The sequence below is a fragment of the Bubalus bubalis genome, chromosome 7 (assembly GCF_019923935.1).
Source record: "Bubalus bubalis isolate 160015118507 breed Murrah chromosome 7, NDDB_SH_1, whole genome shotgun sequence".
Lineage (NCBI taxonomy): Eukaryota > Metazoa > Chordata > Mammalia > Artiodactyla > Bovidae > Bubalus > Bubalus bubalis.
This window is the reverse complement of record NC_059163.1, coordinates 91,264,148-91,290,172: the sequence shown is the minus strand read 5'-3', so window position 1 is coordinate 91,290,172 and position 26,025 is coordinate 91,264,148. Positions and strand designations below refer to the sequence as shown.

The window sequence follows — 26,025 nt, the reverse complement described above, 5'->3', positions numbered from 1 at the left end:
CTAGAGCTAAAGGGTGAAAAAATGAACAGACTTTGGAAGGAATTATGAGGAGATTTCACTTAACTATAGAATCAAGAAGAATTTTTAAATATTTTAAAATACCATTTCCTAATTCCTTTTACTATGGCTGTATTACCACCCCACTTCAAGAATTCCCTACCATGCTAGAGAGGGAACCAAGAGACCAACGCTTTTATTCACTTTCTATGTAATTCGTATGCATTATGGGATGTAGAAACATTCATAATATTTGAATTACCAATTCTATTTATAGGTAATATAGGCAATCCACACAAAGGCATAAAGATATAAGATTATTCACTGTGAAGTTATTTTTTATAACTTAAAAATAATCAAAAGGCATAAAAAGAGAAAAATTGTTAATGGGGAAAGGGAGCAACATAAAGGTAAGGGAATAAGAGATACAAATTACTAGGTGTAAAATAAGCTACAAGAATATATTATACAACATGAAGAATATAGACAATATTTTATAACCACCACAAATGGACTATAATTTTAAAAATTGTGACTCATTATACTGTACACCTGTAACCCATAAATACTATGTAGTAGATCAGTAAGTTGCTCAGTCGTGTCCAACTCTTTGCAACCCCATGGACTGTAGCCCGCCACGCTCCTCTATCCATGGAATTCTCCAGGAAAGAACACTGGAGTGGGTTGCCATGCCTCCTCCAGGGCATCTTCCCAACTGCAGGGATGAACCCAGGTCTCCTGCATTGCAGGCGGGTTCTCTACCTGGGCCACCAGGGCTATACTTGAAAAGAAGAATGTTTTAAGTTATCTGAATGCTGTTAGGTGGCTGTTACACTCCAATCTGAAGACAGAACACCCTAGTTTAACGAAAGCATTTATCCACCCATGAACAGGTGGCTCTTAGACATATAATTTTATCTAAACAGAAAAGTGTTCCATGACCATAAATGTTTAAAACATGATACATTATATTCCCCATTTTGGAGATCACAATACACATATCCTACAGTAAATAAATCTGCTTACTCAGTGCATCTCTAACTTGTCTTGAAACTTGTTTGCTAACATGAAGAAGAAATGGTGTTCTAGGGAACACAGCTGGACACATTGAGATAAACAAAAGACAACAGTACATGGATAATTGTTATAAAGACAATTCCTAAGGTTCTTATAAATAGATGAATGGTAAGCAAAAGGGAAAGACTACTAGAAAGCCATTTGGTTCTCTCCTGAGCTCTCTTAAGCTTGGGCATTTCATCACAGAATCAGAAGAAAACCATGTTGGTCAGTTCATCAAATTTCCAGATCATATGAAGCCAAGAAAAGTTGGAAATGTATTGAAAGAATCACAATCCCAGCAAGTCCTGAAAGGCTGGGATTTGGGTCTATAAAAATAGATGAAAATCTAGTGAATACAATAGAAAGTCTTGATTTGCCTCTCCACTCCCCAAAACTGCAAAAAAACCAAAACTGCAAAATCAAGAGTGAGAAAGACAGACCTTAACAGAAGCATATGTGAAAAATACTTAGAGGTTTTCATCAATATTAAACTCAGTGTCAGTTAATAGAATTATGGAACCAGAAAGAAAATTACTGTCATATTAGGCTGCATTTGCAGTAGAGTATATAAAACTAGGGAAGTTTTCTTCTCTTTCCTCCTCATAGATGACCACCAGGCATCTGAGGCTTTATTCAAATCAATGTGCAACATTTTAAGAAAGAAGCAGACACCCTGAAATGTCTCAATAAGTCAATGGCATTTTAGAACAAAACTCTCAATAAGAAATTAGATTAGATGATTTCACATATTTGAAGAGTTGTCACAAGACAGAGATATTTGAATTCTTTTTTATGATGCAGGGCGGGATGGTATACAGAATCAAATGGTGAATGCCCAAAAGATGAATTTTAACCTAACAAACAGAAGAAGCTTTGTAATAAACTGCTCGAAAGATTGAATGGTCTATTCAAGATGTAATAATGAGTTATGATCATTTAGTCAGAATGTCACCGAGGGAATTCAACTATCAGGTACAATGTTAAGTTTGGATAGCCTTTAAAGATCTTCACAACACTGAGATTCTAAAATACTATCAAAGACAGCATTAACATTTGGAGACATTATCAAGAACCACAAAATACATTCTATATGGAATCAGGGATACCAGTGCCAATGGGTACTGGAGGCTGACTCGGGAAATCCAATTTTCACTTTTCAGGATTTAGGAAGTTTATCGTTAAAACAGTCATTATTAAAATTTAAACTATATAACCTTACAATGAGATAAATTATATGAAAAACAAAACTAGTCAACACCCAAACTTATCGCTTCCTAATGTCACTTTGTTAGCTTTCAAGTGACTCTGGTGGGATAGTCACATCTTGGAAATCTACAAATGCTATAAATTGGGGCTTCTTTTTTTAGAGCAGTTGTTAAATATTTGTCATCAGCATATCACTGGAAAACTCAGCAGTGGCCACAGGACTGGAAAAGGTCAGTTTTCATTCCAATCCCAAGGAAAGGCAATGCCAAAGAATGCTCAAACTACTGCACAATTGCACTCATCTCACATGCTAGTAAAGTAATGTTCAAATTTCTCCAAGCCAGGCTTCAGCAATACGTGAACCGTGAACTTCCAGATGTTCAAGCTGGTTTTAGAAAAGGCAGAGAAACCAGAGATCAAATTGCCAACAATTGCCGCTGGATCATTGAAAAAGCAAGAGAGTTCCAGAAAAACATTTATTTGTGCTTTATTGGCTATGCCAAAGCCTTTGACTGTGTGGATCACAATTCTGAAAGAGATGGGAATACCAGACCACCTGACCTGCCTCTTGAGAAACCTGTATGCAGGTCAGAAAGCAAAAGTTAGAAATGGACATGGAACACCAGACTGGTTCCAAATAGGAAAAGGAGTACGTCAAGGCTGTATATTGTCACCCTGCTTATTTAACTTATATGCAGAGTACATCATGAGAAATGCTGGGCTGGAGAAAGCACAAGCTGGAATCAAGATTGTCGGGAGAAATATCAATAACCTCAGATATGCAGATGACACCACCCTTATGGCAGAAAGTGAAGAACTAAAGAGCCTCTTGACGAAAGTGCAAGAGCAGAGTGAAAAGTTGGCTTAAAGCTGAACATTCACTTCATGGAAAATAGATGGGGAAACAGTGGGAACAATGTCAGACTTTATTTTGGGGGGCTCCAAAATCACTGCAGATGGTGATTGCAGCCATGAAATTAAAAGACGCTTACTCCTTGGAAGGAAAGTTATGACCAACCTAGAAAGCATATTAAAAAGCAGAGACATTACTTTGCCAACAAAGGTCCATCTAGTCAAGGCTATGGTTTTTCCAGTAGTCACGTATGGTTGTGAGAGTTGGACTATAAAGAAAGCTGAGCACAGAAGAATTGATGCTTTTGAACTGTGGTGTTGGAGAAGACTCTTGAGAGTCCCTTGGATTGCCAGGAGATTTAACCAGTCCATCCTAAAGGAGATCAGTCCTGGGTATTCACTGGAAGGACTGACGTTGAAGCTGAAACTTCAATACTTTGGCCACCTCATGCGAAGAGCTGATTGAAAAGACCCTGATGCTGGGAAAGATTGAAGGCAGGAGGAGAAGGGGACGACAGAGGATGAGATGGCTGGATGGCATCACCGACTCAATGGACATGAGTTTGGGTGAACTCCAGGAGGTGGTGATGGACAGGGAGGACTGGTGTGCTGCGGTTCATGGGGTCGCAAAGAGTCGGACACGACTGAGCGACTGAACTGAACTGAATACCTTTCATCAACGAGTATTTATTAAGCTGCCACATGTACAACATCAGGGAGCGTAGAACAAAAGTACAAATCAAAGCAATCTTCCTTCAGGAAATAGGAAAAGAACTAGGTAGCAATGCTTAAACTTTTTTAAGTGATCTGTCTTCTTATTGTATATAATGTGGTATGTCTATACAACAGATTACTCTATAGCCTTGAAAAAGAATGATGTAAATCAATTTGTATTGGGAAGATACACAACAAACTAGTAACAGCAGACTCCTCTGGGGGAGGCATTGTGTGCCATACAAATGTTTGTTTGTTGTCATGTCATATGTATGTACGATTTAATAATAATATGTATACCTGTGGTGGATTCATTTTGATATTTGGCAAAACTAATACAGTTATGTAAAGTTTAAAAATAAAATAAAATTAAAAAAAAATAATAATAATAATAATAACAATGCTATAATCAAACACAAAGAAGGAGGTCGACCTGGGGCAATACTTTCTCTCTTTTACCACAAGGAGGAGAGAAGGGAGCAACCTTGACAAAAGCAGTAGAAGCAGAGATAGAATGCTTAAAGCTCAGAGGGTCCTACACCGGCTGCCTCCAGATGAGGGGATGATACTATTAATACGTCCTGAGTGTTCTGATCACCTTCCATCTCCTATTCTTCTAGAGGAGCCTGCTGAGGAGCTGATATTCCTGCCTTCCTTACTCACTGGGTATCCAGATGGCTCAGTGGTAAAGAATCTGCTTGCAACGCATGAGTCGCAGGAGCTGCGGGTTTGATCCCTGGGTCAGGAAGATCCCCCTGGAGGAGGAAAAACCAACCCACTCCAGTAGTCTTGCCTGGAGAATCCCACGAACAGAGGAGCCTGGCAGTCTACAGTCCATGGAGTTGCACAAGACTGAGCATACAATCACATCCTGCAATCACTGGCAGTGATTTCGACCCCTGGGGAACATCTGGCAATGTTGAAACATTTGGTGTATTCTAGAAAGGGAGTGCAACTAGCATCTAGTGAGGAGAGCCCAGGGATGCTGCTAAACATTCCACAGTGCACAGGACCACCCCACAACACAGAATTATCCAGCCCGCAGTGTCAACAGTGACAAAGCTCAGAATCCCTGCACTCCTGTTTCCTTAAGGCCACCTGAATGGACTCTGTCCTTTAAAAGCCAAAAGTCTAGCCAAGTCCCAGAGATTCTGTCCTCACTAGAAAACATGGCCATAGAATCTGAACTGACTTTTAAGAAAGCCTGCAACTCTCTGTAAAAATAACTGCCAATGGAAAGTAGCCTGCAGAAGGGTTAAAAACGTTACACTTGACCTAACAACCAACTCACAGAGATAATTTATCCTGAGAAAAATCACCTAATTGGCATGTAGCCAGCATTTCTCCAAAGTATCACAACATTCATTAGAGAACTTTTCCATTTTCTAGAAAAAGTTTTTTAAAAAAATCCAAGTAACTTCTTTAATAACATGTTGCTATTTTTGAATTCATGAAAAGTAAATGAACTAGAATTATGAGTTCAAATACCAATTATCATTGTAGTTTTAAACCCATTAAAATTAGATACAGTTGGCTACAGGCTATATTTTTCTAGCTTTTACTTCCCTTGTAGTCCAGTCTGCAGTTTCAACACCACTGTTCCTTTGTAAGAGTTTAGCAGCCTACTTATTTCTTTAAATAGTAAGGCATATGGCACAGGGTGTCATTCATAGTAAATGGCAATATATATTTTATTAGTTGAATAAAAAGATATTTAAAGACTACTGTACACACGATCCCTTAGTCTTTGTTAGAGTTGGTTGGAGTTAGGTAATACCAGAGGTCAGTTACTACCTATAAAATAGAAATTTTACATACTAATATACAAAATATTTAATATTTATAATTAACTCGCTCCTCCATCTAGTAATGAGACTCTCAGAACATAAACTGCTTCTGAAGAAGGTAAATATTTCCCTACCAAAAAAGCTGGCCAATGACCATGTAGTTCAATGCATCACCACCCACCCAGCCCCTATTCTAACACACTTTCTTCCAAGAACATATGGGAGGGCCATTATATAGCTTCAGTCCTTCTTCTGCCAAAAGTTCAGTGGGTTTAGTCAAAAGGTGGAAGCAACTGAAACAGGCTGGAGCAGAGAAGAGTGTCTATACCCCTGGGCAGCTGAGGGCTGAGCTCTTTGAGATGGTAAGTGAACAGTGTCCACAGGTATCAGGAGAAGGGAGGAAGATCAAATAAAACAGAGACAACAGGAGAGGTAACTGGCCAAGAACAGGAAATAAATCTCAGAAAGTGAAAGTGTTAGTCTCTCAGTCATATCCGACTCTTGGCGACCCCATGGACTGTTGCCCACCAGGCTCCTCTGCCCATGGAATTTCCCAGGCAAGAATACTGGTGTGGGCTGCCATTTCTTACTCCAGGGGATCTTCCCGACCCAGGGATCGAACCCAGGTCTCTCACATTGCAGGCAGATTCTTATACCATCTGAGCCACCAAGGAAGCCCAGTATGGACTAAAGACAACTATCTGAACTGGAAACACATGAATGAATATGAAGGGAATTGGTTGGAGTGCCCAGTGAAAAGCCAAAGTAGTAAATAAGATAACTGAAGTCAAAGCCAGGACGTCCAAAATAGCAGCACAGAACCCCAGAGCCAGCCACATGCTCACACCAAGCACATGTGGTCTGTGTAGAAATAATTGCTTGGGCATCGTATCCCAAAACACAAGAGCAAGGTCAGCAATTCCTCCTTTTACATTAGAAGAACTACTCATTGATACCCAAACACAGGAAGCTGAGTCTTCCAAAGTGGTTTCTCCCTTAAACAAATTTTCAGCGTTACCATTTTAAAGGCCACTTATGTCCAGGATACTAGTAATACAGGCCTAGCAATCAACACTGCCACCAAGGGTCTAGTAAATGAAGCATTTAAAGTCAAACTGAAAGGACAAACATTTTTTTTTTAACCCAAAAGAATTTTTTCCTGTAAAGTTGCTTTCATGTAATGTGGGGGAAAACATATGCTCCAACAGAAAACTATGCATAATCTAGAGCACACCTGTCCCACTTACCCGATTCTTTGGAAGTTATTGTAAAATGCTGTAAGTTGTAGATAACTAATAACAAAGTCACATAACTAGACACATGGGTGGACCTAGAGACTGTCACACAGAATGAAGTAAATTCAGAAAAAGAAAAAGAGATATCATATATTAAAGCATATATGTGGAATCTAGAAAAATGGTACAGATGTACAGAGGCACAGACATAGAGAACAAATTCATGGATACTAAGGAAGGAGATCCAACCAGTCCATTCTGAAGATCAGCCCTGAGATTTCTTTGGAAGGAATGATGCTGAAGCTGAAACTCCAGTACTTTGGCCACCTCATGTAAAGAGTTGACTCATTGGAAAAGATTCTGATGCTGGGAGGGATTGGGGGCAGGAGGAGAAGGGGATGACAGAGGATGAGATGGCTGGATGGCATCACCGACTCGATGGGTGTGAGTTTGAGTGAACTCCGGGAGTTGGTGATGGACAGGGAGGCCTGACATGCTGCGATTCACGGGGTCGCAAAGAGTTGGACACGACTGAGCGACTGAACTGAACTGAACTGAACTGAAGGAAGGGAAGGAGGGGTGGATGAGATGGGAGATTAGGATTGACATATACACTACTATGTATGAAATAAATAATTAATGAGAACCTATTTTACAGCTCAGGGGATTCTACTCAATGCTCTGTGCTAAATGGAAAGGAAATTCAAAAAAGAGGGGAATTTATGTATACATATAACTGATTCACTTAGCTGTGCAGCAGAAACTAACACCACACTGTAAAACAACTAAGCTCCAATTTAAAAAACTTAGTGCATTAAAAAAATTAACTGTTGTCTATAGACATGCAAATTCTGTGTGCAACTGATTTATCTCCCTTACTGAGGAAAAGTCCAGTTTTCCCTCCATTTATATATTAATTTCAATATTCTAGATCTATAAATGTATCTGTCTTTAAATTCTACTTTGAACTGGTTATCACATTTTACCAGTTACTTCTTTATTGATTCAAGTAAAATCCTTAACACATGTTCATTGATTTTACCTTTTTTGGAAAATTATCTTTTAACAGTAATTTTGGGGAAGCAGTTACTTTCTGAAATTTGATAGAATACTGACATTTGCCATTGATGTTTTCTCAGTTATGTTGCTGGATTTAATCACAAGTATAATATTGCCCAGGAAATGCCTAGAGGTTTGGGGACCTAAGGATGACAAAGCTTCTGAATGGTCAATTTAGAGGCAGACTATAAGCCAGGTAAAGTGTTATCCATAGAGTAGAGGAAAAATAGAGTTATATTCATGCTAGAGAAGAAGAGAGGATGGAGAGGAGAGAGGTTTGACTAGAATGGGAGCTTTTATTTGAGAGCATAGAAGATCCTCTATTTTTGCAGCTTCGCAGATACATGGCTACACCCCAAAGATAACCTTGTCCATTCTATTTGCCAACAACAGCTCACTTTAGGGTAATGCTTGTTCATGGATACAGCCTGATAGAGAATCAATCACATCTGTCTCTGGGTGTGTTTGTTGCATTCATTCTTGGTAAATTTTTAGGAGTTCAATGAACATTATTAATTTCACCACATCCTATAACTGCAAAAGCAGTGTGAACATTCAAAATGCTAGTGGTACAGCATTACAGTTAAACAAAAATGGAGACCTCAAAAACCAGAAAGTATACCTCAGACGTCTCAACTCAAGGATACTTTCTGCCTTAACTTTTGGGGGCTTCCCTGGTGGCTTAATGGTAAAGAATCTGCCTGCCAATTCAGGAGACACGAATTTGATCCCTAATCTGTGAAGATCCCACACGCCATGGGGCAACTAAACCCGTGTGCAGTAACTACTGAGCCTCTGCTCCACAGCAAAAGAAGCCGCTGCAATGAGAAGCCCATTCACCGCAAGTAGAGAGTAACCCCCGCTCACCAAAACTTGGGAAAAGCCAATGCAGCAACAAAGACCCAGAACAACCATAAATAGATTTTTAAAATGTTTAAGTTTTTCTAAAATTAACTTTTTAACATTCTAAAACTGGCATTAATAACATAAATTTTACTACCAACACATAGCATTCCTTATACAGAACTTGATTGCAGAACCAAAGCAATATTCAGGACTATATCCTCAGAAATAGTGGAAATCTAGAACATTAAATAACTATGCACAGAAGGAAACTATACAAGAACATAAAGGCCCTAGCTCCTTTACGTGTGTAATTTCTCCATGCTAGAGTTCTTTTCTTAAAAACTTCCAGATGCATAACATGTATCGTAATACTAAGCCACGCTGTCAAGCTCACTGCTTAAACTCCTGGGAAGTTGTCAGTATATCTCTACCATTTTACAGTAAATTCAGGGAATACAGTTTGTTTGATTAGACTTTTTACAGCTCACAGTAGCTTTGGCTGGCATAAATGGTCTTTCCAGCCATTAGTACCAGGTCAGCCTATCTTTGCTGCTCTGTCTTCTCTCAAAAGGCAAAGTAACTACAAAGTCATTTAAAAAAGAAAAGTCATTTTTCTCTTCCAGACTTCCTGAAAGCCCATAGTGTATTAAGAAGAAAATAAACTGCTCACCAAAGTTCAGTAACATGTACAGTTGTCTCTTATCTGCCCAATAAGACAATCAATGTGTTGCACTTGCCCAAACTACTGTCCACGGCTAGCTACTCAGTACAGTAAACAGCACCGCGGAGGATACTGGATGTTCATTTCAGAGGGAGGAAGAGTTCAGTCTTTCAAACTTATTTTTGAAGTATTTGCTACAGAATGCTTGTACCCAGATTTACACTTTCTTTCTGAAAGGTATTACATACATCCCTTCAGCATTGGCTAAAATGTTTTTAATTCCTATTATTATTTAAACACAGATGTGCAATTCACATATTCACATTACCCTGTCAATTTAAATTTTAATACATAAACATCAGTTTAACGCAATAAGAATCAGATCAAAAAGACAGTCTCAAAGTTCTTACAAGTATCTTTAATGACAACTTTTCCACAATATAAATTTTCTATAAATAATATAATTTGGGGATAGTTATCTTTTTTATCAGTTCAGTTCAGTCGCTCAGTCGTGTCCGACTCTTTGCGACCCCATGAATCACAGCACGCCAGGCCTCCCTGTCCATCACCATCTTTTGTATACTACTTTGCAAACCAAGTATTCACTATTAGTTTAGAAAATCAATTCCTTTAAATACATATATAAAAGAGGCAATGGATTGCTCTAACGTGGTTAGGAAGCTTCATAGACATATCCAAAATTACAGAATAAATAAAAATACATAGGAAAAAATATGAAAACACACACACACACAAAACTGTCAAAGAAAAACAACAATACTGCGACTTGGAAGCTTAAAAAATATATTTTTAGGCCAAAGCCATCATAAAAGAATTTAAGAATAAACTTCTTTTAGTGTGAAAAAAAAAAAAAAAAAAGAAAAGGGATGAGATGATTACCTGACAACATAGTCCCACGTTCAGTTATACAATGCACTTTTACAGCTTTCCAGCGCTAATTCTATTATTACATCTCCTTTGCTAGACTACTAAAACTATTAAAGGACAATATTTTATTAACAGTCCTTTCTGGATTCCATTCATTTTAACATACAATTTTGTTTCCATCCTCCCTTGTAATGTTTCTAGTTACAGAATTTTGGAGAGGGTTTATGTATCAACAAACACATAGTGTGTCTAAACACAGGAGCTGGGCTCACACTGGGGCTTGGACTTTGAGTAAACTATTAACAGTATCCAAAGGATTTCTAAAATTCTCTGGAGTTCTTCAGGGGCCACTATGGGGGAGTGAGGTGAGCAATGGAAAAAAAGATCAAATAAGGTTTTGGCCTCTGTCTCCTCTGACCTCCAAGGTTAATCACTGTGTGTGTGGCTAACATTATATACAATTTTATATACTGGATTTCCTCATAAGATTTCATTTTTTTCTAAAGTTTCAGGCTCTTTGAGAAATGTTGGAAAAACCCCTGAACCACTTGACCTCTAAGATTTGTATTAACTTTAATATGCTTTGGCCCTGAAAATCCTCAGAGAAAATGTTTAAAAAGCCTAGGGATAAGGATAATTAGTGTATGTAGAGATAAACCACAAAAAAAGTTCTCAACCAAATCAAGTTGACAGATCTTCATTATGATCATTATGAACTTTTATAGCTAACTTTCTATAGAGAACTCTACAATAAGCCCTAGAGATACACAGATACAAACCAGAACCCCAGCCATGGAGCTTATAAATGAGATTGGTAGAAATGGACTCCCAATCCACTCCCTCAGGAAGTCGACTGCAATTACCCTGTGAAACCACATAGTAATTAGCATTAGGATCTGCCCATGAGAGACACATGGCCCTTGACACATTTAACTCATCTGACACCCAACCAGGTTGATAACCATCCTCAGAAAGGCATATATTTAAGATCCTTGTGTCCATTCAAACTTTGTCTGCTCTGACATTGAGCCCTAATTTTTTCAGTAGAAAGATGATTTTTAGTATTCCAAAGTTCACTGGCAAAGCCCTAGAATTTGCCAGCAATTCTATATGACTTTCAGGTCAAAAGGTTGTTTTTTTCCCATGGTTTATGGGAATGTGTTATCTTATGATCATGTCCTGCACATTTTTAAAATGCCAGCTGGATTTTGGAGCCCTTAAGACACAAATCAATCCTGGGTGTTCACTGGAAGGACTGATGTTGAAGCTGAAACTCCAATACTTTGGCCATCTGATGCGAAGAGCTGACTCATTTGAAAAGACCCTGCTGCTGGGCAAGATTGAGGGCAGGCGGAGAAGGGGACAACAGAGGATGAGATGGTTGGATGGCATCACTGACTCAATGGACATGAGTTTGGGTGGACTCCGGGAGTTGGTGATGGACAGGGAGGCCTGGTGTGCTGCAGTCCATGGGGTCGCAAAGAGTCGGACACGACTGAGCAACTAAACTGATTTGAAGACACAAATTGGAGTTTCACAATTCCTAGAAAGGTAATACAAACAACTTACCTTTAATAACTGTCAGAACTGACCTAAAGATACAGGAATATTGAGAAAGAACTGTGTCAAAGTTCCAGGCACATTTGACTTTAGTATATAAAGGATCAAAAATAATACCACCATTCTGGCTTTGTAATTGACTGGATGGAGAGACTCCTACAAGATTTTTCTCTCCCATTAGCTTCTGCAAGAGTAAAAGAGGATGTTGGAGACAGAGAAAATTGCTCTTACTCTCTTAACCATTGTCCAGATTTATAATAGGAACTCTAAAGTACCAAGCTTGCTACATGATGGTAAAGAGATATGATTTCAAGAGATTACAAGATATAGGTGGCTTTTTTCTCCCTTCCCACTCTCCTTACATCTGAAATATTTGAGAAAAGAAGAATACATTTTACCTTTGCCACAACCAGACCTATTTCTGCTGTTGTTGCTGCTAAATCGCTTCAGTCATGTCCAACTCTGTGTGACCCCATAGACAGCAGCCTTCCAGGCTCCTCTGTCCCTGGGATTCTCCAAGCAAGAATACTGGAGTGGAAGTGACATATTCTGACTATATTACCATAATGCACAAGCTAGGGCTGGCTACAATTCATTCACTTAGCCTAAATGTGAAAACAATATTTAAATATGTGCTGATTACATTTAAAATATAAAAATAAAAACTTTGTGTACATAATCCAGAAGCCTAGAACTCCTAAAATCAAAATTGTTATTGTTGTTTAGACACTAAGTAGTGTCCAAGTCTTCTGCAACTCCATGAACCATAGCCCGCCAGGCTCCTTTATCTGTAGGAATTCCCAGGCAAGAATACTGGAGTGGGATGCCATTTCCTTCTCCAGGGATCTTCCTGACCCAGGAATCGAACCCTCAACTCCTGCATTGGCAGGCAGATTCTTTACCACTCAGTCACCTGGGAAGAAGCCCAAAATCAAAATTATGATTATCCAAATGAACACATAGTTTTTGGCATTTCTGGCAAATCAGACAAACCAATCAGACTAAGAGGCACAGTTTGACAAAAATTAAGAATACATTCCAACTAACGTATTATGTGATGACTGAAGTTGCAATGGAGCCTCCAAATGAAATTATGTCAAAAGCATGATAGCAATTCCAAACAATTCTTGATTCTGAGAAAGTACAAAATAGAAGCACAAAAGCTTCAACTGATAAGCTCAATTACATTTAGTTCGTTTATTCTAGTGGAATACCAGCCTCAAGTTCATATATGTGAATTTATCTGCTAAATAACTAAATTTTTGACTAATACAGAAGTGCAATTTACTAGATTATTTTAAATATTTTAAAGCTGATAAGACAGCCTAGTCTTCAAATACAGATGGAAGAGATTACTTGTTCCTTCCATTAAATTTTTTTTTTTTTTTGAAATTAGACAAAGCATTTATTTAAAAATCCATGGGTTATTGGCAGAAAAATGGGAAAAGGAAACAAAGATCTAATGGGATAAATAGCAAAACAACAAACAAAGTGATAGATTTAAACTTCATCATTATTAATAATTATACTGAGTCCATTAAACTTTTCCACAGTAAACAATTTGAGAGGTAGAAGTCTACTAGGAATTTAAGTGAGAAGCAGGTGACATAGTCCCACTGGTTCAGCTCAGTTTCTCCTCCTAGTGGTCACAAAGGGAAGGTGCCTGCCCTCTGGTGGCATTTCTTCAAGGAATCCTGTTACTTAAACAACACAGAATATTCCTATGAAGAAATATATGATACCAGTGAAAAGTGCTCAATTTTAAGTCATAAGTGAATTTCCAATTACTTTTGCCTCCCACTTAAAGCATCTCCTCCTTTTTAAAAGTTGACCATAAAACATTTTTACGTTGCAAGGTTGCCGAACACAATCCAAATGAAACAGCAATGACGCATGTCTACACCTTATCTGGGTGTGCCGCAATCATTTTTAACACAAATTCTTTAAAAAGGTGTTAAGTATCATGGTGCATTAAATCACTGCATGGAACTTGACATGTACTGGCAAACCAGGGAGGACGGGAATGATTCTGGGTTTAGCTGGGCTACTGCGTCAACCCAGACTGACTCATAACATGGTTTTCATATTCTCAGCTCCCAGCAAACCACCAAGTAGCCTTTATGAAGTGGTTCATCCTCAGTTGCTCCACCATGTCCAACTCTGCGACCCTACGGATTGTAGCCTGCCAGGCTCCTCTGTCCATGGAATCTTCCAGGCAAGAATACTGCAGTGGGGTGCCATTTCCTCCTCCATTAAATGAAAGGAGGAACTAAAAACACTTTTTCATAATAGCTTTTAGATGGTATCCACTCAAGATAACATAGATTGATGTCATTTTGATGAGTGTCTAGTGAGGCTCCCCCTGCAGAAAACAGTGTCCCCTTGAACTGTAAGAGTCCTGATTCTGGCGTGTTCCCCACTAGCCCTCCATTCACCTAATCTTGTCAATGAAGCAATGCCCTCCTTCTCCATCCCTAAACCTAATCTTGACATTCAAACATGCCAGGAAGTTGGCTTTGAACACTTACAAACCATCAGAAGCACAGAGGTTATCAAGGTCCTGAGAGGCTACTTGTACCTATACATTCTTCAGCTGAGCTGGAAACAACAAACCCCTGCACAGAATGTATACCCTTCTCTTAAATAACTCCCAGCTTGAGGAAAGAAAAACAGAATTACTAAAGTAAGAAGGAGAAAAGAGTATTTGAAGGATTTGCTTCTCAATGACTTTCAGACAAGAGAAACAGAAGAGAAGCTTAAAAAGAAGAGAACCTGCTTCAACAAGCAATTTGTCCTCCGCTCTTCAGGTGAGAGGGCATTTTGTCAGCTGTCACTGCTGGACCAACTAAAAGTGTTACACTCAAACGGCTGTACTCATTAGGACTGAAACCATTTAACGTGAAGGCTTGGAGGCACTCAGATGTCACATTGTATTGTTTGGCCTGAGTAGAGGAGGGGAATGCCTGCTAGTCTCATTTAAATAACATTTATGGCATTTTAATTTGCTTTCTTTCTGCAAACTGCTTCTGACTATTCTTTGCCTAACATAATTGAAAATCTATACATTATTATGTCCTTACTTGATTCACTCTTTCCATTCATTTTGTAGCCGGTAAAGAAAAATGTACAGCGGTAAGTGAAAAACCATGTTAGTAGGAAATACAGTTTTATATGATAAAGCAGATTTATGTTAGCAAGGTAATTTAAAGGTCTTTTCATGTGATGGGGAAGGACGCACAACCTTAAAGTTACAGCTAACATTTTCCACCCCAAATCGAGAAGTTGCCACAAGAGGAGTCACCAGAGACTGTGGCATTCATATTTCTGAATCAGAGGTATTTCTACTTACCGACATTTAATATGACTTTGTATCCAACCATTTTCATGCACTTGAAGGGTGTGGAAGGACCTCAGAAATTATGGGATAAACCTTTTTATTTCTGGCTAGACTCACTGAGTAGATGACTAGATGCGCTACACTACGTCATCATAACCTGCAAATGCAGAGGAGCCAGATTCAGTGGAACTTTTCAGTACCACCAAGTAGGAAGTTTCACCTCTTATTCAGCCCAAATCTCACTGTTTTCCGAAGAAATGTAGAAAAACAGATCAACCTGCTCTCTACCACAGCCTTTTATATACTAGAGGCGCTTTTTGTTTCAGTTGGAAGCAGTGTAAACAGCTATCAGTGTACCTTCATCTGGCCATAAATTCTTGGAAAGACAAAAGCCAGGTGCACTTTTATCCATTGCTAAAGTTCTTATTTGTAATCAGAAGCCAGATTGTCTCATGTTATGAGTTTCTCCTACTATGAAAGTCTCTTCCCGCACGAAAAGGAAAAGAAAATCCATAGTATTAACAGTATGGATGAAATTTTGGTCATGTGCTCCAAAGCACACTGTACTTTCTCTGGGTTGTACTTGTCAGGCTGGTGAATTCAAGTCATTTCAAATATCTGCCATCCTCATTGAAATGTAAGTGCCATGAGGGCAGATATCAAGTCTGCCTTGTTCATCAGCCTTTTCCCTGTGTCAAGATATTTAGCACACAACAGGCTCTTCATACCTGGAGGATTGACAAATGCCCTTCGAAATCATTCTAGTCCAACACTGCTATCTGGGAGATACAAAAATAGAGTCTGTAAAAGTCATTCCTGAAAGTGATTTCCCTGAGATTGTATAACACATTAATGGCAAAACCAGGGTTAGAACTCTGGGGTTTTTTTTTTTTTCCACTATATTTTTATCAAAATTTTGTTATAAGAGAATTAATATACCTTATTCAAAAATAAGATTTAAGAATAACCTATATATACTCAATCCTAAAGGAAATCAACCCTGAATATTCATTGGAATGATTGATGCTGAAGCTGAAGGTCCAATACTTTGGCCACCTGATGCAAAGAGCTGACTCTAGAAAAGACTGATGGTGGGAAAGATATAACGCAGGAGGAGAAGGGGATGATAGAGGACAAGATGATTGGATGGCATCACCGACTCAATGGACATGAGTTTGAGCAAGTTGTGGGAGATGGTGAAGGACAGGGAAGCCTGGTGTGCTGTAGTCCATGGGGTCACAAAGAGTCGGACATGACTGAGCAACTGAACAACTCTTTGGGACTCCCCCAAAGTTCTCTCACTTGCCAGACAAAATAGCTTCAGGATTTTTTGTTGAACTAATTTACAGATCTATAGTCCATGACCCCAATGACAAATAAGCAACCCCTTGGTCAGGACAGGCTCTCTATCTGAATATACCAGGGTCTATCATTAAAACAGTCCTACTGGTAGATCCTGATTGCTCCTCCAGAAATGCTGTCATGGAAGAAAGTTCACTACCAATCATCACAATTAGAACTCTGGATTCTTTATTGCCCATTCACCTTCTCTGCCCATTTCGCCACAGAGGTTCTTTTCTCTAAGACTCTGGGCAGGCACAGCTGATGAGTAAGGTACAGAAACCTTTGTTATCTAAATACCATTTGTTTATCTGTCTGGTTCCCAGTGGTCTTTATAACTGGAACATAGAAGCCTTCCCATAAATATGCCTAATCTGTACATACCTTATGTAGGACTCTAAGAACAGAACCCCAAATGGGATTCTACAGCCATCAGAAAGAGCCAATTTATTCTCTCCTATGAGGCTCAAGCTTTACAGAGGCCAAGCCACAGAAGTCAGCTGAATTTCCATGGTTCAGCTACTGCTAAATCAAATATTCTACTAAACAGAACTCTAATTTGTATGGTTTTTAACTTTTTATTTTGAGGTTTCTTTAAAGCAAATATTCAAAAAATAGACCTTCTCCTGAGCACCTGAAAAAAGTAAATGTGAATTTTGGGGAATAATGAAGTGATCTAAAATTGGGTTGTGGTGATGGCTTCCCAGCTCCATAAATTGTTTTTAATTTTTTAAATCATATTCTTAAATACTATAAAATATACTTCAATAAAGCTGTTAAAAAATAAGCATGAAAATTAGTCAAAGTACTTCTTTTTGTAAACATCTGGTATCAAAACTGCAAAGACATTCTTTATTCCCATACTCTTTTAAGCCATGGTTCTATCCACTACAATCATGATTTACCTACAAGGTCAAAACCTTTTCCTAGAATTTTGGTAAAAATAATTTAGTAGACTAATATAGTATCTGTAACATCTTCACTGATGTAGCACCAAGAGGTACTGACTCCTTTGATTATCTGCATAAATGGCCTACAGATATGTTTGCTTAATTAAGCACAGTGTTCTCATCCAAAACCTGTCATTAACTAGCCATGGGGTTTTGAGTAAGTTACACATCTTCAGGTCTTAGTTTTCCCACCTATATCACATGCCCCCATGGACCAGATCAGAGTCAAGTAACACACAATATATTAAAAAGAATAGTAACTGATATCATCTAATGAATAGCCACTAATATGCCAGAATTTAGGTAAACTATCAACTTATGAGGAAAATAATATTAGTCCCTTTTTTAACAGATGGAAACTGGAACATAGGGAGGTTCATTAGTCTGACCAAGGTAATACAGTTATTTAGTAGCAGACCTAGGATTCCAAACCAGAGCTGTTGAGCTCCAAAACCTATACGCATCTTCAATTCCTCATTAGACTTTGTGTTTGACTCAGTCAGATGTGGGCATGAATCCTGACCTTGCCTTTACCATGTTAAGTTAGTCATCTTCTCTGAGTCCCAGTTTCTCCACCTATAAAATGAGATTACTAATATTTAACTCTTAGGGCTGTTGTGAAGATTAAATGCAAGATTGCTTCCCCTACAATGAAAAACGGTTTGACAATAGTTTATTATCAAATAAACTCTCCCACAAAATTTCCTTCTTCTGTTAAAAAAAAAAAAAAGCTTTCAATAGACGTGCAGACATAGAGAAGGGACTTGTGGACACAGGGCAGGGAATAGGGGGGAGTTTGGGAGGAGAAGGGGGGGTGAATAGTGAGAGGAGCACTGACATATACCCACTACCCCGTACAAAGCAGACAGCTAGTAGGCAGCCACTGCATAGCACAAGGAGCTCAGCTTGGTGTTCTGTGATGACCTAGAGGGTGGGATGGGGGAGCTGGTGGGGAAAAGGCTCAAGAAGAAAGGTTTGTATGTATACATATAGCTGGTTCACGTTGTTGTACAGCAGAAACTAACACACTGTAAAGCAATTATACTCCAATTTAAAGGAAAAAAAAAATTCTATGATTGTTTGTAGCCTACCTAGATAAACCTCACTGGTATTGAATTCTATCAAAAAGTGAACACAAATAACACAGCAGCCCTCTGCTATCAGTCCTTGGCTCTGTGATGGAGGCTGTCAACAAGAGTGTCAACTTCAAGGGGTGGGCATCTCTCCACAGGAACTGAGCTGAGGTCACAGACTTGTCTCACTCTGCCCTGCAAACAGATGTCTGGGTGACAACTCTGAGTCACTGCAAACAAAGGGGAAAGCCAAACCAGGTGGGAAGTGCTGTATCTCCTTTCTAATCCTCTTGGCCAGCCCATTCCCTAAAACAATATCTTGCTGACCATAACTCAAAATAGCTGGTTTTCCCCCAGGATACTATTTTCAACATATTGCCTTTATTTTGATGATGTCTCATTCTTCCACAAGCAGAAGACAGTGTTTTCTATAACAGCAATTTGTCAGCAAGAAACCCGTCTAATTCTGTGTATTGGAATATGCACCTTCAAAAGTTTACCTCTGAAGTAACCTGGTGAAAACTGGTGTAATGTGGAGCTCTAGTGGTGGCAAGAAAGTAAAGCAGCCATCCTAAGAGCCAACAGGAATGCCCAGGAAATCACTTACTTAACTGTTATTATGGTGAAATGGCCGTTTATTGTTAAATTATGTTTAGAAGAAAAATGGTTCCAAATGATCATCCCAGATTATCTCCGGTAGACTCTAAACGTAATGACTTTCTTCCAGATTGCAAATTAGACCTCAACAACCAACTCACATCAAACATCATGAAGCAGTTAAAACCCCTAAAAACACAGAACTCGGGGCTGTGGTTGTCACTTTTCTACTTTTTACCAAGTTCACTAAGAATCCCATTAATTAAATACTAAGCATTTTTCACACAGCTAGAGAGAATATTCTATACAGAAAACGCTGCATTCTGAGTGGTATGATCAGTGAAGTCCTGTACCAACTGTCTTGGGAATTTAAATAATCCCTACAGGCTGATGAGGTTGTTGTGGGCTAATTCCTGCACTAGAAAAGGGCCTTTCTTGAATTTCTGACTTCTGAGATCTTTCCCAACTTGAAACAACTAAGAATGAAACATGCAATGTAAACATTAATTCTTTGTTTTCCTGTTACCTAATTTATATGCCTTCTCAATTGAAAGGGCTTCATTTTCCAAAAATACAGCTCCATTATGGTCGATAATATAGCAAAATATAAACAGTGACATTTTTATGACATATGATCAGGAGCTGACATTTGAAATTTCTAAATATGGTACCTGGTTTAGCTGTGTCAAAACAAACTGTCATGAGGCAAAAACCTCAGAATGTGAAAAAAATATAGGAACTAGTCTTTCCATACAGTGTAAGTAACTAAGTATCATATTCCTGAACATGAAAGAAAATGTAAGAGACTTACTTTCCTATACATGATGATAAAAGAAACTAATTTGTTCAGAAATACATTAACAACATTTATCTGAAACAAAAATCTCAAGACTCATGGGAGTTTTTCATGACTTCTCTCAGCTGAAGCCACTAGATATTTCCAATGGACATATTCCAAAGGCTTCTAAATTGTAGGTCTACAGAAGACTGACCACCAAGCCTCAGAGGTCTGTGAAGGAAGATTTAATGATTACCCAGAGATTTTGATTCATTGATGTCTTTCTCCTCCCTCCTTCTACGAATATAGGAGGTCATTAATATAGTTTCCTAAAGCCACACAGAAAAATGGTAAAAATGTAACAGCCTTTTCTGAGAAGTCATTGAGAACACAGTAGTTGGTAATGAGAAGCTCAAGAGAAACAACTAATTTCTTTTCAGTCCTCATTGCTATAGGATAGGAGAGAGAACCTTTCTTATAGAAAATAAAAGCAGGCAAAGAAGTGAAGGTGGTTTGCTATCATGATCGTCCATCAAGGGGAGCAAACAGAAATCTGTACTAATGCAGTATCAGCCACGAAGGAGTTCAAGTTTAATGTGTTCTGCAATCCTTCTCACTATAGATAACAAAAGGAAGTAAAACCAAAGAATAATTTTCAATCTGTGAAACTAAGAACTTTGTTTTTGGACATCATCTTGCAGGTATTTTCTTTGATGAAGATCTCTATCTTCTTCGCTTGCCCTTAGCAGACCTTGGTATGCTGCTTAAAATAATATTTGTGGCTTTATCTGCCATTCTTTTACCCAGACATGTTGATTTTATTAAAGTAAGTTGGGTCTGCATTCTTTCTTTACTATTATTACAGGTAGACTTGACAGACATAGGACCTTTGTTTTAAAATGCTCTGCTATGGAGGAAACCTTATGAAATAAGTTCCATTTTACCTGCCGGGCAATTGCATTCTGAAGGTGCTTCTCTCGCGATTCTTATTTTAGCCATATGTTCATAGGACTTCTGGAGGAAAAGAAGAGGTATTAACAATCATCAGTAGCATTGCAGAGAAATGGATTCTTTAGGGACTCTCTGGCTATATGCCTGATTTACCAGCCTGCATAACTAACGTTTACATATGTACTTGGACTCTAGTCAAAAGGTAACAGTACCCAGGCCCTAAAAAAAAGAAAACGACCATTGAGATGGTATCAAGACTGTGGGACTTGTATAACATCGTTCTTCATTCTTCAACTACCATCACCCTCCCTCTCAGCTCAGGCACATGCAGTCATTGTACAGAATCAGTATTAACATGCTGCAGTTTTAGGTAAGCTAAGAGTTTTAAAACAACCAATATTTTACCCATAAATGTCAACTACTTATCATGCTGTGCTGCCACTACTGCCAGACAACCTCTCTGTTGAAAGAGCAAGTCCCAGAAAATCCCCTAACTGGACTCTAAAGCACTCCTGGTTTTGATGAACAAAACACAGATTCCTTTCAACTCTCAACTCCAATGGCTCTGCATTCACAAACACCCATGGCACTGCATCCTTTACCAAAAATAAATAAACAAGGCAACTATTTTTTTCTTTTAAACATTTAACATGAAAATATTCAATGCGTGAAGTAATAAAATCACATGTAGTTATTTCACTTTTAAGAGTGATTTCCAATCCTATCGCTATGTTAATGACACAAATGACCCTAACCTTCTTATACCGTATGAAGGATCTAACAGATGTTATCTCTGCAAGAAATATTCTCCACATTGGGAAAGATCCACACACAGCTTCAGAAACTAAAAAGAGCTAAAATGCCAGCCTAGGTGCCATTCTAGCCACCTTTCCCCCTTTTAGACTTCCATATATGTTTAGCATGCAAACATTAAGAAGAGTAAGGGAAGATGATACAGAGAGGGTGGTATGAGAGGATGTGCATATACAAATATATGCTACAGTAAGCAGAGACGGTGGCCTAACACATATGTGTACACAAGCCATACCACATCTGCATATAGTAAGGCAGAGGTTGGTCATGTACACAGACTCGCGACTGTAAGATGTTATCCACGTACAAAATACACCCAGCCTTTCACACCTGAGCCAGAAGTCGCTCCACTTTCTCTTGCACCATTGCTTTGAGCTGATCCACACAATCAGGCAGCAGACGGATGGAAGGGTCTCCTTTGGCAGACTCGAGGGCAGCGATCCTCGCCTGGAGGTCGTTGGTTTTCACCCCCAGGTACAGACAAGACATCACGGCCACCACCGACAGGAGGGTCGCCAGGGCCGCGCACGGCGACACGGGGCGGGCACAACGCTGCCCGGCTGGGCTCCGGTCCTCTGAGCCCGGCTCCCGCCCCCCTCCTTTCCCTGCTTGCTTCTTCACCAGCATTGTGGCGGGGTCGGCTGTCTCGGCTTCGCCTCCCACCCTCTAGCACTTCCAATAATCTTAAAAGAAAAAGGATGATTCCTGCAAAGTTCGTCCGATAGCTGCACAACTAGTTGGCGGAGTCGGAGCCGGAGCGCAAGGATGGATCAGCGCCGAGAACCGCAGACCTGGACCATCCTCCGCTTTCTTCTCCCCTCCCAGCTGCGAGGGGAAAGCACCCTCAGTCCGCGGACCGATGGCGATAAGGTAAAATCCAGAATGAAACCCACCCCCCGGTGTCCCTCCTGGCTCCTCCGAGGACGGGGACCTCCTCTGAAGAGAGCGGCCGCGCGGGGTCCAGGGGACAGCGGCAGAGGCGCTGCGAGGGGCCGCCGCTGACCCTTGCCACAGAGCACCGGACCTGTTGCGCCTCTGTTAGTTTCCCTTATTTCTACCTATTCGGTGTTTTATCTCCGTTTCCCACCTAGATTCAGTTCCAGGCAAAAAGGCTGACACAGACCACGAGAGCGCAGTGCAAAAAGGGTGGCCAAGTGGGGAAGAGCAGAGAGGAGAAAGAAATACCCAAGGAGAAAACGCGAGTCGCGAGGCCCGAGTCGCGGCCGCCCGAAGTATCTCCGCAGCCCGGCGTGTACGAGCCTTAAATACCCTTCGGGATGCTCGTGTATGAGCGCGCGCGCGCTCCGACGAGCGGCGTCCCTCCCCCGACCCACTCTCGGCGAGCGGCCTCCAGCCCGCGGCTCCCGTGGCAGTGCGCCCCCCTTCCCGAGGCTGGCAGAGGCCCGCCTTATTAGCATAATATATTCACCTTCGCCCAGCCCGTGGGCGGGACCGGGGAGAGCCCCGGAGGGGCGGGCCGCTCGGGTGGGAGCGGAGCCGGAGGTCTTTCATTAGCATAATAGATGCAAATAACTGGAGCTGCCAAGGCGATTGGAGAGCAGCTTGGCGAACCCTCCCTCTTTCTCCGAGTAACTTCAGCGTCCCCTAAGGCCAGTTCGCCCCGCCTGGGCCGGGGGCCGAAGCAGGGTCGGCAGTTGGGGGATGGCGATCCTGGCTTGCTCTGACTCGGCGCGGTGCCCCCATTTTATCCCGGTTAAATGTGGAGAAATGGCCTCCAGGAGAGAAGAGGGGGAAGCAGAAAGCTCTAGCTCTCTATATCTTCCCTCGGAAGCAGTGGCGGGAGCTCCGGCGATCTCGACTTGGTGCAGAGCCTTCTTCCCTCCTCCCTCGCCTTCCCACATGCCTGGAGGCCGAGTGTCTGGCTGACGCCTGAAGTACATTTCCCCACTTCCCTGTCTTCCCACGGCCGCACTGCCGTCTCCGACTCGGGAGATTCTCTCTCCCCTCCCCCAGTTTCCTTCTGGCTTGCTGGTGTTGAGCCTCCTCTCCGCCCGGTGCTCCTAATCTGTACTAGGGTGCTAATGCATTTTCCTGATTCCCTGTTTTGTGGGACTAAAGAACGGAGTGTTGAGATACACACATTTCTCAGAATTTCTGAAAGGACTGAAGAATGAGGTCAACTTTTCCTTTTACCTGTCTCTCCTCCTGCTGAGCCCTCTGGATCAAATTACAAGTTTCCAGGGGGGTTTTTGAAAGTAGGTAACAAGTAGCATTCTATATCTAATCGACTTCAAAGAAAAAAACAATTCTACCTCTTACTCCAGAGTTCCTTCTTAGCTCCTTCTCCCCACGAGAAATACAACATCATGTTTTTCATATCCTTCTTAATCAAGATTAATCGGCAAATTGTTGCTCACTCTTGTAAACAATCAACAAAATAGTAAACTGATATGTCATAAATGTAAACAAGTATTGCTAGGTACAAGGGCTTCCCAGATGGCTCAGTGGTAGAGAACCTGCCTGCCAATGGGAGTCGAAAGTTCCATCCTTGGGTGGGGAAGATCCCTTGGAAAAGGAAATGGCAACACACTCCAATATTCTTGCCTGGGAAAACCCATGGACAGAGGAGCTTGGTGGGTTACAGTCCATGGGATTGCAAAGAGTTGGACAGGACTGAATGACTGAACAACAGCATTACTAGGTGTGAAGCAGGGTAGAGATATTTCAACAACCTTGCTGATGGAGGACACAACTTTAAAAAAAATTAGGGTATAAAACCCAAATCAGAGGAAAACAGTGAATTCTGCTATAAAATCAAAAGCCTAATTCCTTACATTTGCACTACACAATGGATTACACAGTAGTTCTCATAGAGGGGCTCCAGACTGAAACATCAGTATCTTCTGAGATCTTATGCAAAATTCAGATTCTAGGTCTTCACCCACCACCTAGAGCCTCTCAGGTGGTGCTAGTGGTAAAGAACCTGCCTGCAATGCAGGAGATCTAAGAGATATGGGTTCCATCCCTGGATGGGGAAGATCCCCTGGAGGAGAAAATGGCAATCCACTCCAGTATTCTTGCTTAGAGAATCCCATGGACAGGAGGAGTTTGGCAGGCTACAGTCCATGGGGTCTCAAAGAGTCTAACACACCTGAAGCGACTTATCATGCACCCAACATCTACGGACTCAGAAACTACTACTTATTAATCAGAAACACTGCAATCTGCATTTTAACACATCTTCCTAATGATTTTGAGGCAAACTAAAATTTGAGACCACTGGAGTAACACTTTGCAAAATATTTTCAAATATACTTTTTTCATTTAAAACACATAATCCTGTGATGCAAGGAAGAAATTACTGGCTCCATTTTAGATATAAGGAAACAATTTGCAAGTCACATTTAGCTGTGATTAAACATGCTTCAGTATTCTTGCCTTAGAACCCCATGAACAGTATGAAAAGGCAAAAAGATAGGACACTGAAAGATGAACTCCCCAAGTCGGTAGGTGCCCAATATGCTACTAGAGATCAGTAGAGAAATAACTCCAGAAAGAATGAAGAGAGGGAGCCAAAGCAAAAACAATACCCAGTTGTGGATGTGACTGGTGATGGAAGTAAAGTCCAATGATGTAAAGAGCAATATTGCATAGGAAGCTGGAATGTTAGGTCCATGAATCAAGGCAAATTGGAAGTGGTCAAACAGGAGATGGCGAGAGTGAACATTGACATTTTAGGAATCAGAGAAGTAAAATGGACTGGAATGGGTGAATTTAACTCAAATGACCATTATATCTACTACTGTGGGCAAGAATCCCTTAGAAGAAATGGAGTAGCCATCATAGTCAACAAAAGAGTCCAAAATGCAGTACTTGGATGCAATCTCAAAAACAACAGAATGATCTCTGTTTATTTCCAAAGCAAACCATTCAATATCACAGTAATCGAAGTCTATGTCCCAACCAGTAATGCTGAAGAAGCTGAAGATGAAGACCTATAAGACCCTCTATAACTAACACCCCAAAATATGTCCTTTTCATAATAGGGGACTGGAATGCAAAAGTAGGAAGTCAAGAAACACCTGGAGTAACCGGCAAATTTGGCTTTGGAGTACAGAACAAAGCAGGGCAAAGGCTAATAGAGTTTTGCCAAGAGAACACACTGGTCATAGCAAACACCCTCTTCCAACAACACAAGAGAAGACTCTGCACATGGACATCACCAGATGGTCAACACCGAAATCAGATTGATTATATTCTTTGCAGCCAAAGATGGAGAACTCTATACAGTCAGCAAAAACAAGACCAGGAGCTGAATGTAGCTCAGATCATAAACTCCTTATTGACATTAACAGACTTA

The 26,025-nt window shown here is 40.3% G+C and overlaps 1 protein-coding gene across 1 annotated transcript in view; it reads right to left on the bottom strand.

The window, feature by feature from the left end:
• COL25A1 (collagen type XXV alpha 1 chain) overlaps positions 1–24,447 on the bottom strand; it is a 485,880-nt gene extending 461,433 nt beyond the window's left edge. Inside the window, exons 1-2 of the mRNA XM_045166311.1 lie at positions 22,035–24,447; positions 20,885–20,954 (exon numbers count right to left, since the gene is read on the bottom strand). Of these exons, the coding sequence (XP_045022246.1) occupies positions 20,885–20,954; positions 22,035–22,331 (367 nt within the window). The 5' untranslated portion in view covers positions 22,332–24,447. The remainder of the gene's footprint in view (positions 1–20,884; positions 20,955–22,034) is intronic.
• Between the last annotated feature and the right edge of the window lie 1,578 nt (positions 24,448–26,025).